General features: G+C 37.6%; 1 protein-coding gene across 1 annotated transcript; it reads right to left on the bottom strand.

The window, feature by feature from the left end:
* Positions 1 to 8,601: 8,601 nt before the first annotated feature.
* ATXR6 (TRITHORAX-RELATED PROTEIN 6) lies at positions 8,602 to 11,180 on the bottom strand. Its single transcript, XM_010254489.2, has 6 exons — positions 10,826 to 11,180; positions 10,632 to 10,712; positions 10,308 to 10,537; positions 9,646 to 9,746; positions 9,326 to 9,538; positions 8,602 to 9,107 (listed from the first exon to the last, which is right to left on the bottom strand). The coding sequence occupies exons 1-6, from the start codon at positions 11,091 to 11,093 to the stop codon at positions 8,948 to 8,950; spliced, it is 1,053 nt and encodes a 350-aa protein (XP_010252791.1). The 5' UTR covers positions 11,094 to 11,180; the 3' UTR covers positions 8,602 to 8,947.
* Between the last annotated feature and the right edge of the window lie 447 nt (positions 11,181 to 11,627).

The raw sequence follows: 11,627 nt of genomic DNA, 5'->3' as shown, positions 1-11,627 counted from the left end.
ATTTAGCATAAAATAACATATATATATATATATATAATGATCACCCCTTCTTCACTTTGGTCTTTTCCTCTCTCCTCGCTCTCTTCACATAATAATTGATGGGAATTCACTCTTAATTCGTGTAAGGGAGATGGACCTAAAAAACCCTTTACATAGTGCTCCACACTCCTAACCCATCAAGGAGAGTGAAGACCTCCCTAGTTCTAATAGGACTCCACCAATATTTGAGTTGAACTCTATCTAGAACTGGGTTTTAGCAAACTGATATAGACTGGTGAGAAAAAGGACAGAGGTATAGAGTTGCTACTAGGGGTGCAAGTCAAGGTAGGTTAGGTCGGGTTGAGGTCAATCCTAACCCAACCCAAGTTGTTGAACCCCTAACCCTAAAACTTTGGGTTGGGTTAGGATTGAGTTGGGCTTAGGTTGGGTTTGGGTTGGCCCAACTTCTCTACTTCCTTTTTCTAAATTTACTTACTTCCTAGACTCTAAGGGTTTATGTTAATTCAAATATTAAGTTGAGCATTATAATCTGTAAAAGAGCATAGTTATCATCTTTTAGAAAAGAATGCCTTTAAACTTAAAATCTTTGACATCCAATATACATGCATACATGTATTGATAGATAAATGTGCATATACATAAATATTTGTAGTGAATATACATGCAAATATGAAGTATTTACATGCATAAATACATATTTCCATTATATGCAAATATAAAACGTGGATAACTATACATAAGTATTTAGTGAATATACATGTTCACAAGTATTTACATGCATAAAAACATATTTATATAACATTTATCTATGCAAATACAAAGATAAGTAAAATTGAGGTTGGTCATGGCCTCAATCCTAACCCAACCTAAAGTTAAATAAAGTTCATACTTTTCAACTCTAACTCTAATCTAATCGTCAACCCAACCCTAATTTTTCAGCTAGGGTTTGGGTTGACCCAACCCAAGTTGCACCCGTAGTTGTAGCACTGTGAGGAGGGGCTTGCTCCGAACTTCAATTGCACCATTGTCTCCCTGCTCCCTCCCTTAATTTCAAACCCTAACTACGATCCTATGAATACTAGAGAGATTGTGGAACGAAAGAGAGAGATCAATGCGTTGCTTAATCCATATTGACCCGCACGAGAGATGGATGGGTATAGGTGGGTCAAAAAAGTGTCAGCTCTAACCGTGGAATAACGGAATAAGCTTATCATTTTATTGGTAGGAGCTTATTGTTGTCTCTCTGTCTTAGCTGCGTTTGTTTGATCTTAAGAAAGACATAAACGAAAAACAGGATAGGTGGAGCGGAAAACAAACAAGTTTTCTGATTTTCTCACCAAAGACTCAAAGAGAAGGAAAATAATAATATATAATAAAAAAATCAACACTGCATTCCACGCAGAAACAAACGAAGACTTCATGAAAATTACGTGACCTTGGGCACCCTCACAAGTCACACTCACACTACCACCATCCGCGCGCGCGATAACCGATTTACTATTTCTAAAATTTTATTTTTCAGGCTTATTATCAGCTTCGAGACAAGAAAAATAATGTAAAGCGTGATCGAGAGGCTGGTCAACTGTGCGGATTGCACCGGCCAATGTTGAAAGCTGCGTCAGCTGTCACGACTGTCCACCGCTCCCCCTCCCTTTTCTCTGTTTTTCTTTGCTTTAATTTAATTTCTCTGTAAAACCTTCAACGTTACAGATGAATGCTGCTCCTTATATACATATATATATATATGCAATTCATAAATACTTCGCTCCACCTCCACGGTGTCGGTGTTCTTTTCAGGCCACTGTGTCTAGCTAGTTGCCTAGCCTAGAGTAGAGGGCAAAGAAATCAAATGTGAGAGTTGCATGAAACCTTCCTTCACTGGCATTCCTCATAAGTAGTAATGAACAACGGAATTCCACTTGCCAATTGCCGCCTCCGTAAGAAACCCAGGCGTAGCATATAACGACAAGGAAGGAACAGGTGCATCCGTGCAGGTCAGGGCATGGGCTTTCTTTCTCTGTTGTGACCGTTATGCCCCTGTTCATCCTTAACGTTTGAATTTTGGTTTCACTCCCCACACCCAACGATTGTTGTTTATTATTACTTATTATTTTCATTAAAAGAGGTACATATTTATTAAAACCTGCCCTATACTTTTGCTTTACATATCATTTTCCCTCTATAGTTTGTACTTTGTAACTGTTAGTGCAGATGGAAATAAGAAATGGCGTTTTTGACCCTGACGTCCATTTAACATAATTAATCAAACCAACATATGAATTTTACTCCAGGTTTAGAGCTGTTATGAGCTTTTTCTTTAAAAAAAAAAAAAAAAAAAAAACCAGGCCTACGTATTTCAAACGAACGGAAATGAACTTTGGAGGATGTTTAATAAGGGTTGTCCAAGTAAATGACACTTTAGTTAATTAATTGATCATTTGATATGTTCACGTAGTAAACCTGCAATAGCCCTCGAAACCAGAATAAATGTAAAAGAAAAGTACAACTTTGCCACTTGGCATCAAATAATTATGCCACATGGCATGTCCGGTGAAGCTTCCTTGTGCTGCCATCTTTTTCTTTGCTTTGGTGGGTTGTTAAGTTGATATACCAACAAAAACTTGCGAATATATAGAGGAGAGGAGGATTTAGAGATTAATTAATCCAGAGGTCAGTAAGTAATACGAATGCACGAATTTCCTTGTACTAGTGTTGAACAAAGGCCAAAATGGTTTTCTTTTTTTACCCCAAAATTTGAAAAAGAAAAAGAAAAACTAAAGTGTGAAATATGCGTATACAAGACATTGCATCATTCAGTAATTGTTTATTAATAATGAATTAATGGTAATAAATATTAAAAGTAAAATGTGATGTTCCCTCCCTGTAAAGACTCTGAACAGCCTGACAACAGTCCTAGCTTTGTTTCCCAACTGCCGCTTAATTGTTAATACTAATTGGGTTGATACATTTTATAATAATCATGTTTGCTTCTTTGATGCAAAATACATACAATATATCCAATTCAGTCGAGATGCGTATAGAAAACGAGCGCCATAATAATAATAAGGATGATGATGATGATTAAATTATTCTTCATGGAGAAAGAAAAAAAATGGTCCCCTTTTCCCAATTGCTTTATTTTAGGACTCCTGCCTTGGCTGTTTCTCCTTAAAGCATCCGACATCCATTGACTGCATTATAACTCTAACAATTTCAGGGACGGTTTTGACCTCCTGTAAATTAAACTCTGATTAACAGTTCTGCCTTTTTAACATCATCTCATTTAAGAAATACAAATGAATCCATCATCCATCCATCCATCTAATTAATTAAGAGAATTGGGATGGATCACACAGATATCAGCATGATTATTATTATTACGTGATTCTTATTTGACCAACTCAACCTCCTAGGCCGTGCTTTGTTTGGTTTGATAGAAATTCACAAAATTTGTTAAGAATCCCTCCCCTTTTGTCAACCCAAACATAGCCTTATGTTGAAGACCCATCTAGTAATTGGAATGCTTGGACTCATACAAAGGAGAGACAATGCGACAGGTTGTTAGTCCCACGGCACAGTCAAGTATTCAAGTGTATTTTCTGAATTTCAGTTTAACCAGCACAAAATAGAAATTAACCATTCTATATTAAGGATTAGAAACGACTTAATTAGATCAAAATAAAAGAACAAGCATGAATTAAGGAGGGTTAGATTTCGTTGGGTTGTCTTGTCTCCTTCTTAAGCAACACATCTTGGATTCTTGATTTTGGGGGGTTTTCCAATGCATGTTTGGCCACAGATTATTCTAATCTAACCTTAGAGCTTAAATTAATCTTTATCTTTTTTATGTAAAAAAGATTAAAAGACTCCCAAATTGGCAAATTCCACTAGATCTATATTCCTCTTTAATTTGTGTTGTGGGTCCTCCTCTCCAACTCATATTTGGAGTTGGAAACAAACAGACCCTATATCCCATCAGAATTCAGATGCGGTGGCTGCTCGTGCTTCTTCATTCATCAGACATGTAAATTCAGTGACAGAAAAAACAGATAAAAAAGCAAAAGGTTGGGTGGGTGAGGAGTGGATGAATCAATTCATCTGTTCTGTTGTTTGTACTACTTTATTTTTAATCAGACTCACGTCTGGGTTGTGCGGCCCACATGAATTCCTCCTCCAATCACTCCTGAATATTGCTCATCACCGACCAAATCCACAGCGCTTTACTATATTTATTATTATGTGTGTGTGGCTATATATGTTCTGAAATTTCTAACTCCCCAGCCGACAGTATGTATCGATATGAACTCTGAAACAACTCGATCCCTCATTAAATAACATATAAGAGGCCTTGCTAATTTCTTATTACAGCATTGTCGTCCCATCAAAATCAAATTCATGTTAATTTAATAAAAGTCCTTACTTAGAAATAATATACAATCAAATACTAATACTGGGTTATCTCTAATTTATCTATTTTTTTTTTTCAAATATCTTGAGTGCAATAGAAGGAAGCAAAAGAAAGAATGAGGGAGAGGAGAAGATCATTCTTTATTGTACAGTTACCTCACCTGGTTTATAGTTGTTTTCAGTTTAAATGGTTCGTGCTTCCCAAATCCTGGCTCATTTGGTTCGCGAAATAGGGGTTTGGAATTGGAATTAGAATTGGAATGATTCATTCCGATTCCAGTTGTTTTGTTTCATAGAATTGGAATTTCATTCCCATTCCTATTGGAATGACATTCTCTCATTTGAGGGAATGGTCGTTCCCCTCTCCCTTCCTTGAAAATAAAATCCCATTCCAATTTATTTCAATTTTAAACGTGATTTTTGTCTGAACCAAACAGATTATAGGAACCACCATTCCAGTTTCGATTTCAAAAGATTTTAATTTCGGTTCTGATTGAGAATCAAATGAAACCTTAATTTGGGTACATAATTTGCTTAATCTGGTTGTATTTCAGAGCTGTTTTCAAAGAAGTAAGAAAATGTTCCCCTTTCATTGTACGGTATTGTTGTTTAGTTTGCTTAGTCGATATTGTTCTAATCAATTTGATTGCAGATCCATAAAAATGATGTCTTGGCATCTTGGGCTGTTGTATTATTGCCAAACTTATTGATCCAACCATTCAGCCCTGCTGGTTTCCCAGTTTTTTTAGCTATATTCTCTTTTGATGGTCCAAAAGGATGCAACCCATTGAATGTGTGCAGCCATCCATCCATTGTTCCTTTCACTGGAAAGAAATCATTGGATCCAGTTGACTTCGGGCCTAGTATGTAGAGTCCATGGATTCCTCCAAACAAACATTGAGAAGGGACATTGTATGGTGTAAGAAACAAATACTAAAGCCAAGATAGTTTTTCTTTTCAAGCAGGGCAGAAAACCACTGCATATATACGTTTTACTTTGATCATGATAATGATGTGGGTGTGTGAAGCCAGATTAGAAGTACCACGGCTGGATATTTTTAGGATTTGAAGGGCAATCAAGGTTATGGGGGGTCGATATTTTGGACCAGAGAATGGGCGACATTGAGGGGAGTTGGTTGTTGGTGTGGTGTGGGGGCTTTGATAGCTGCATTTCTCTGATAAAAGTTTAATAAGTTGGGCCTCCACTTTGTCTCTAACCATCAAGTGCCAGTGGTCCTCTCTCTACTCTATCTCTCCCTTTCCCAGTACAAATTAGTCTTTCATCACTCAATAGTCAATTCAGAGATGGATAGGTCATATTCGAGATTCGTGGGCTCAACCCAACCATCTAAGAAACAGCAAACAGCATTATCCAAGCCCAAGGCCCCAAGCCCGCAGCCCCGCACTGACCTTTTGACTCTCTCTCTCTCTCAAGAGTTATTTTCTGTCCCCTCCCTTGCAGTAGAGTTCAAATCAGCCCCCACAAAATTGTCCTCCACAATGTCCCACACAATATCCCCGCCATGTATTGGGAACATCTTTCTAATGATGACATCAAAATTTTGGTATATCATGAGGAGATGTTCTTAATACACGATGAAGATGTATGATCGCCCTGCAGTAGTCCACGGGATCAAAGATCTGTGTGCCACGTGTATATCCATTGGCTGAGTTTGGGCTGAAAATCGAAGTGAGTGTGAGTGGACCACCATCGAAATCCATTAGATCAATATATATATCATGGGTTGTACCATGATTGATTAAGTGGTGCGCCCCCATGGACCACCTGCACCGCTTTATATCATGATCCAACGGGACCAAATAACAAAAGTTTGGGAGAAAAGCTGAAAAGGTTTTAGATCTATACAACGCAGGGTTTTATTGTCACTAGTCTAGTCACTACAACAATGTGGAATGCAATTCATTCGTCCAATTGGCCAGGCCCTTTGTACTACACTAATCCATTGCTAATTGTTTGTCATCTTCTCCTCAAGCTGAGCTTTTCTCTTAATTGAAGGGAAAATTCTCGATTACTATCCTCTACTTTGGGCCTAATGTTACTTTGACCCCTGAACTTTAAAATATAACAATTCAGTACCCAAACTTCAAAACGTATCAATTTAGTATCTAATGTTAACCATCTGTTAAAGGTATTTGAAACGATACAAATGTCCTTTGAATCTCATCTAATTTTCTTTATCAATCATCTAAATATTGACAAAAAATAAACAGTCCCAAATCCTTTTTTCTTCTTCTATTCAAGAAAGTTGGGGTCACATCTCAATGAACATTTTGGTGACACCAACTTTTTTGAATAGAAGAGGCAAAAATTTGTGACTGTTCATTTTTTGTCAATGTTTGGATGGTTGATAAAGAAAATTAGATAACACTCAAAGAGCATTTGTGTTTTCTCAAATGTCACTTAACAAATGATTAACAAAATGGTTAATAGTAGGTACTAAATTGGCACATGTTGAAAATTCAAATACTAAATTGTCGCACTTTAAAGTTCGGGGGCCAAAGTGGCACTAGGCCCAAAGTACATGGTACTAATCAGGAATTTTCCCTTAATTGAATTACCTACATTGTTCAAACAAATGGGCATAATTAGACTGCTAATATCTTGCAGTGAACTGCTCCAAGACTCTAAAGAAATTTGACATTTTGATGCAAAGGAAATGAAATGATTGAAGAATAAAGTAGGGTCCATTTGGTTCATAATTGGAATTGAAATAAAAAATCTGTTGGAATCAGAATCAGAATGGTCTATTCCCATAAGAATTGAAATAAATTGGAATAGGATTTTATTTACAAGAGAGGGGAATAGCATCTCTCAAGTGGGGAACCGCCATTCCTCCAGAAACGGGAATGGGATTACAATTCCACCCAACCAGACAGTTGACATTGGAATGGCCCATTCTGATTCCAATTTCAGACCCCTATTCCCGCATACCAAATGGACCCTTGGAAAAATGTTAATGTTTAATGAACCTAGTTAATGTTGTTATGATTTCTTCTTCATCATTGGGACTCAAATGTAAATAAGTTAGAGACCAAGCGATGGTTCTGACGATGCACAATGGTTCTATCAATTCCAGGAATTGTAAATCATTAGTTAGAAGCCTATCAAACTATAGAAAACTAGAGAAGTTGAAACCTTATTAGTCTCTCAAAGTCTTCTTGAATAATGTGGGACACAGGAACAAGAAAACCTCAACTTTACAAACGGTGGATGACTGGATGTTTAAGTTTAACACAAAAGATGTCTTTTCGAGTTTTCTCAAGAGAAACCGAGCAAGCTAAAAACTTCAGAATATGTTTATTTTAAAAGCTTATGGAAATATATAATTAATTTTATAAAATAATAATTAACTCAAAATATGAAAACTTAAAAACACTTTATTTTTACACATTTTCTAATAGAAAAGATCCAACAAGAAACTTCATTATGTGTCAACACAAGTTAGACTTCTGGAAATGAAAATATGTTTCTATTTCTTTTTCTATTTTTGAAAGCATGTTTTTGTAAGTCTCAAAAGTGGGGAGAATTTAAGTAATCAAACTGAAAATGTTCACTTTTCTTTGAGAAAACATGTGTTGAAGAATTTGCTTTTGCTTTTCAGATGAAATAGCATATTTAGAAAAAAGAAACAAAAATATTCATCTTGAAGAACCCCTACACATAAAAATCATGGCCACAAGACCAGACACCAGACAGCTTTTAACATTTTGGAGAAATCTCTCTTAGGGCCAGGTGGTTGGTTATTGGAGGCTAGACCTTTAGCATTTTATGTTAATGCTTAATAGTAGTTTAGAAGATGAACCCCTGAAACAAGACACCATCTCCCCTATTCCAACCAAGAAAGCTAGAAAGAAAGACACCTTGAGGCAGAACCTTCCTATTATTGAGAAGCCCAGCACGCTCTGGCCCATCCCTATAGACAACGCAACCGGTCACAACTCAAAGAGTCCAAATCAAATGGGACATATCAAGTGAACAGATATTGGTTGTTTTAAGTTTACATTAGATAAATATAAGAGAAATACTGAATTCGAACTTGAATTTGTAACAAACAATATATACCGAATATACCAACGCACGAAGGAATCATTCCGGATATCACTGATCCTCTTCACAATCACTAGGAAAAAGTTGTAACACCTGGCGAGAGAGAGAGAGAGAGAGACAAATGAATAACAATTCTCTTCTAAATTTAATGGAAAATTTGCAATTCTTTGAAGTTGAAACCAACTTCATTTTATCCTTTTTCTTTTTGAATGAGGAACCTTTGATTAACAAAAAGATACAACAAAAAACAAGAATCGGTGGGCAATACAATGACCGATCGGGGGAACTTTCCACCCACTTGAGCTCTTAGTGCTGTTTGATGAGTGATTGATTTGGATAAATTGAATCTCCAAAGCTTGAACTGCAGCACACGATGAATGTCCTCAAAGAACATTTGTTGGCATTTTACCAAACTAATTCATTTTTTTCCGCGAGCTTAGTTGGGCAGTGGTATAACCAATGTACAAATAATTACACAAAATGCTGGGTTGGATATTCATGTTCGTGTCCATTATAGTCATAATACAACCTCTCTCCCTTTGCTATATCTCTGTTTGCAATCAGTAAAACCCGGCATTCTCCATTGACATCAAACCTCACACATTTCAGATTTTGCTTCTTTTTTCCATCCCTGCTTCATATAAAACATTGAATTCAATCAAATTGCAGTAACTTGAATATAATCATGAAGATGCGAGCAGTGTAGAGAAAGTCCATATATCAAACAGGTGAGATCATCCCAGCAGATGAATGTTTGAAAGTAGAAGACCCATGAAGGAACCATTAAATGGGGGCAAAACTATTGATGAATGGGAAGAAATTTTTTATGCTAAACAGGAGATAACTTACGGAGTATAATTATTGATGCCACTAATGAAGCGGGCAATGTTACCACGCTTATCAGGACATATGACAAGACTTTGCGATGGATTAGCAGCGGAAACTAGGGTCATCATGCTATCACCATCATCATGTTCACGATTCTTCAAATAATCAACATCCCCAGTGTATTCTGCGATTATCGTTAAATCTTTTATGAATTTATCTGCTTCCACTGTAAACCTGTACCGACAGTAAGCTCACTAAGCCAACATTTCAAAGTGAAAAATAGAACTGCAAGGAAAATTCACAGAACTGAGAATCCCTGTCAAATAAAAATATGAACTCACCCTTCTTGGGGATCAAAAACAACTAAAAGTGGAGGCCATTCCCCTGTTTCCATCATCTTTTTGCACAGATTCAATGTCTCGGCATCATCTCGTGACAAGACCTGAATGCATGATTTCTCAGAGATTTAACTCGAAGTAACAAACAGATATATGAGAAGAAAACTATAACCGGTCACTATAATTGCTTAATAAAATCTTCGTCAATTCTCCTCAAAAAAAAAATATAAAATTTAACCGATCACTATAATTGCTTAACGAAATACTAATATAATATAATACACTGGTTAGTATTCTTTATTTGTGATCTGACTATGTGAAGACAATTGACGTAATTTACCTTAATTTAGTTCCTAGCCAGTGTCAAATTCCAGTCGTGCATTGTTGTACTTTTATATAATAGGTCTCTCCAAGGTATCTATAGCATCCAAAGTTGGTTCAACCAGACATGGTGGAGTCAGAATTTATCTGATTGCCTGTTGTCCGGTGAACTGAAAACTGTGGGTGGTAGCAAATTTTGCTCGTCCCAGTAGGGCGGCGGAGATTATTGTAGTTTGAATGTTCCCAACAAATTGGGTGGACTCACTACTCAGGAAGCAAGGTGGCTGAATCCAACTATTCATGTTTGTGCATAAAATAAATCCGTGACACCTATCAACTTTTACCTGCATTCCTCCCTGCTCAAAAACTGCCCGATTTGCAGATTTGGGAGCCATTCCGGGCATGTAAGTAAGCTCATTGCTGAATTTCGTACCGGTCGCTGTCAATGCCGTTGCCAAAGATGCCATCTGTTCCAATCTTCTTGCAGGATCCTCGGTGGGATTGAACGGCAAAAGTTTCCTCTTCTTCTTGGACATCACTAAACTTCCGACGCGCTTTCTTTTCCTCCTAACATCTAAAGCAACTCATTCCAGTCAGTCCATCCATCCAGAACTTTTTACAAAAATCAAAAACCTATGAAAATTGAATCCAACTAAAACGATCCATACCGTTATTCAGCTTCTGGGTCGATTCCGAAGACCTCTGAATCCGAAAGAAGTCGATGATTTTAGTTTGAATTAGAGGAAACTCTGCAAATCAGAACGAAATCCATTAGCCCTTTGACGTGAATACATACACAAATAAAAAAAAAAACAAACAAACAAATTATATGGAAAGAAATGCAATAAGCCATTAGGCGTACTTCTGAACTTCTTATGGCGAGAGCAAGGTGGGCAAAACCAAGACCCTTTTGGCACCGAAACAAGGACGGGGCGGAGGCAGAATAGGTGAAACCCCCGGTCACACTTGTCGCAGAGGAGAAGCTCGTCAGATGCATCACCGGACCGGCATTCCTCGCAATAGACATCACTATAATCTTTTTCACCTTCCTCTATATCTGTCAATGACAGAGGACAGAGAGGAGCTGGGGCTTGCGTTCTTCTCCTTTTGAGGGTTGTCGCTGTAGCCATGGCCAGAATGCGTAGTAGCGACTAGCGAGCACCGAGAGAGAAAGAGAGGATGTGAAAGAGCTCTAGGCGAGTTCTTCTGTTATTCTGAATAGTACTTAAACCGAATGTGGGGCTTTCGCGCCCTATATCATTTTCGCGGGAAACAAAATTTCTTGGCGCCAACCATATCCATTGGGTTAGAGGAGTCCGGATCTGCTCCTCGCGCCGATCTCACATGCACATTTTATCATGGGGAACATCTCCGGTATTTATAAATTATTATTCAAGGGAGATCCCAATGCACGGTGGATGTGCCTGTGAGGCGCCCAAGTGTGAGGAGCAGATCTCGTCCCGGGTTAGAGGCCTCATAGACGTTATGTTAATACTGAATTCATAGTGACAGGATCTGCACCTCACAAATGGGTGCCGCGCAGGCACGAAACGGGATATGCTCCTCACAAATGGGCATCATAGGCACATTCATCGTGCATTGAAAACATCTCCCGTGAATAATAATTGATAAGTACGGAAGATGTTCACAATGTATGGTAGGAT

The sequence above is a fragment of the Nelumbo nucifera genome, chromosome 3 (genome assembly GCF_055504915.1).
Source record: "Nelumbo nucifera cultivar China Antique chromosome 3, China Antique-T2T, whole genome shotgun sequence".
NCBI lineage: Eukaryota > Viridiplantae > Streptophyta > Magnoliopsida > Proteales > Nelumbonaceae > Nelumbo > Nelumbo nucifera.
The sequence above is the reverse complement of the archived record's forward strand: the minus strand, read 5'-3'. Positions and strand labels throughout refer to the sequence as shown.

Excerpts from the sequence above, each read along its gene's own strand:
- ATXR6 (XM_010254489.2), bottom strand. The coding sequence starts at position 11,093 with ATGGCTACAGCGACAACCCTCAAAAGGAGAAGAACGCAAGCCCCAGCT. Across the intron at positions 10,538-10,631 it reads GACCCAGAAGCTGAATAACG|ATGTTAGGAGGAAAAGAAAG; the intron begins GTATGGATCGTT and ends GAGTTGCTTTAG. Across the intron at positions 9,539-9,645 it reads GTTTTTGATCCCCAAGAAGG|GTTTACAGTGGAAGCAGATA; the intron begins GTGAGTTCATAT and ends CTGTCGGTACAG.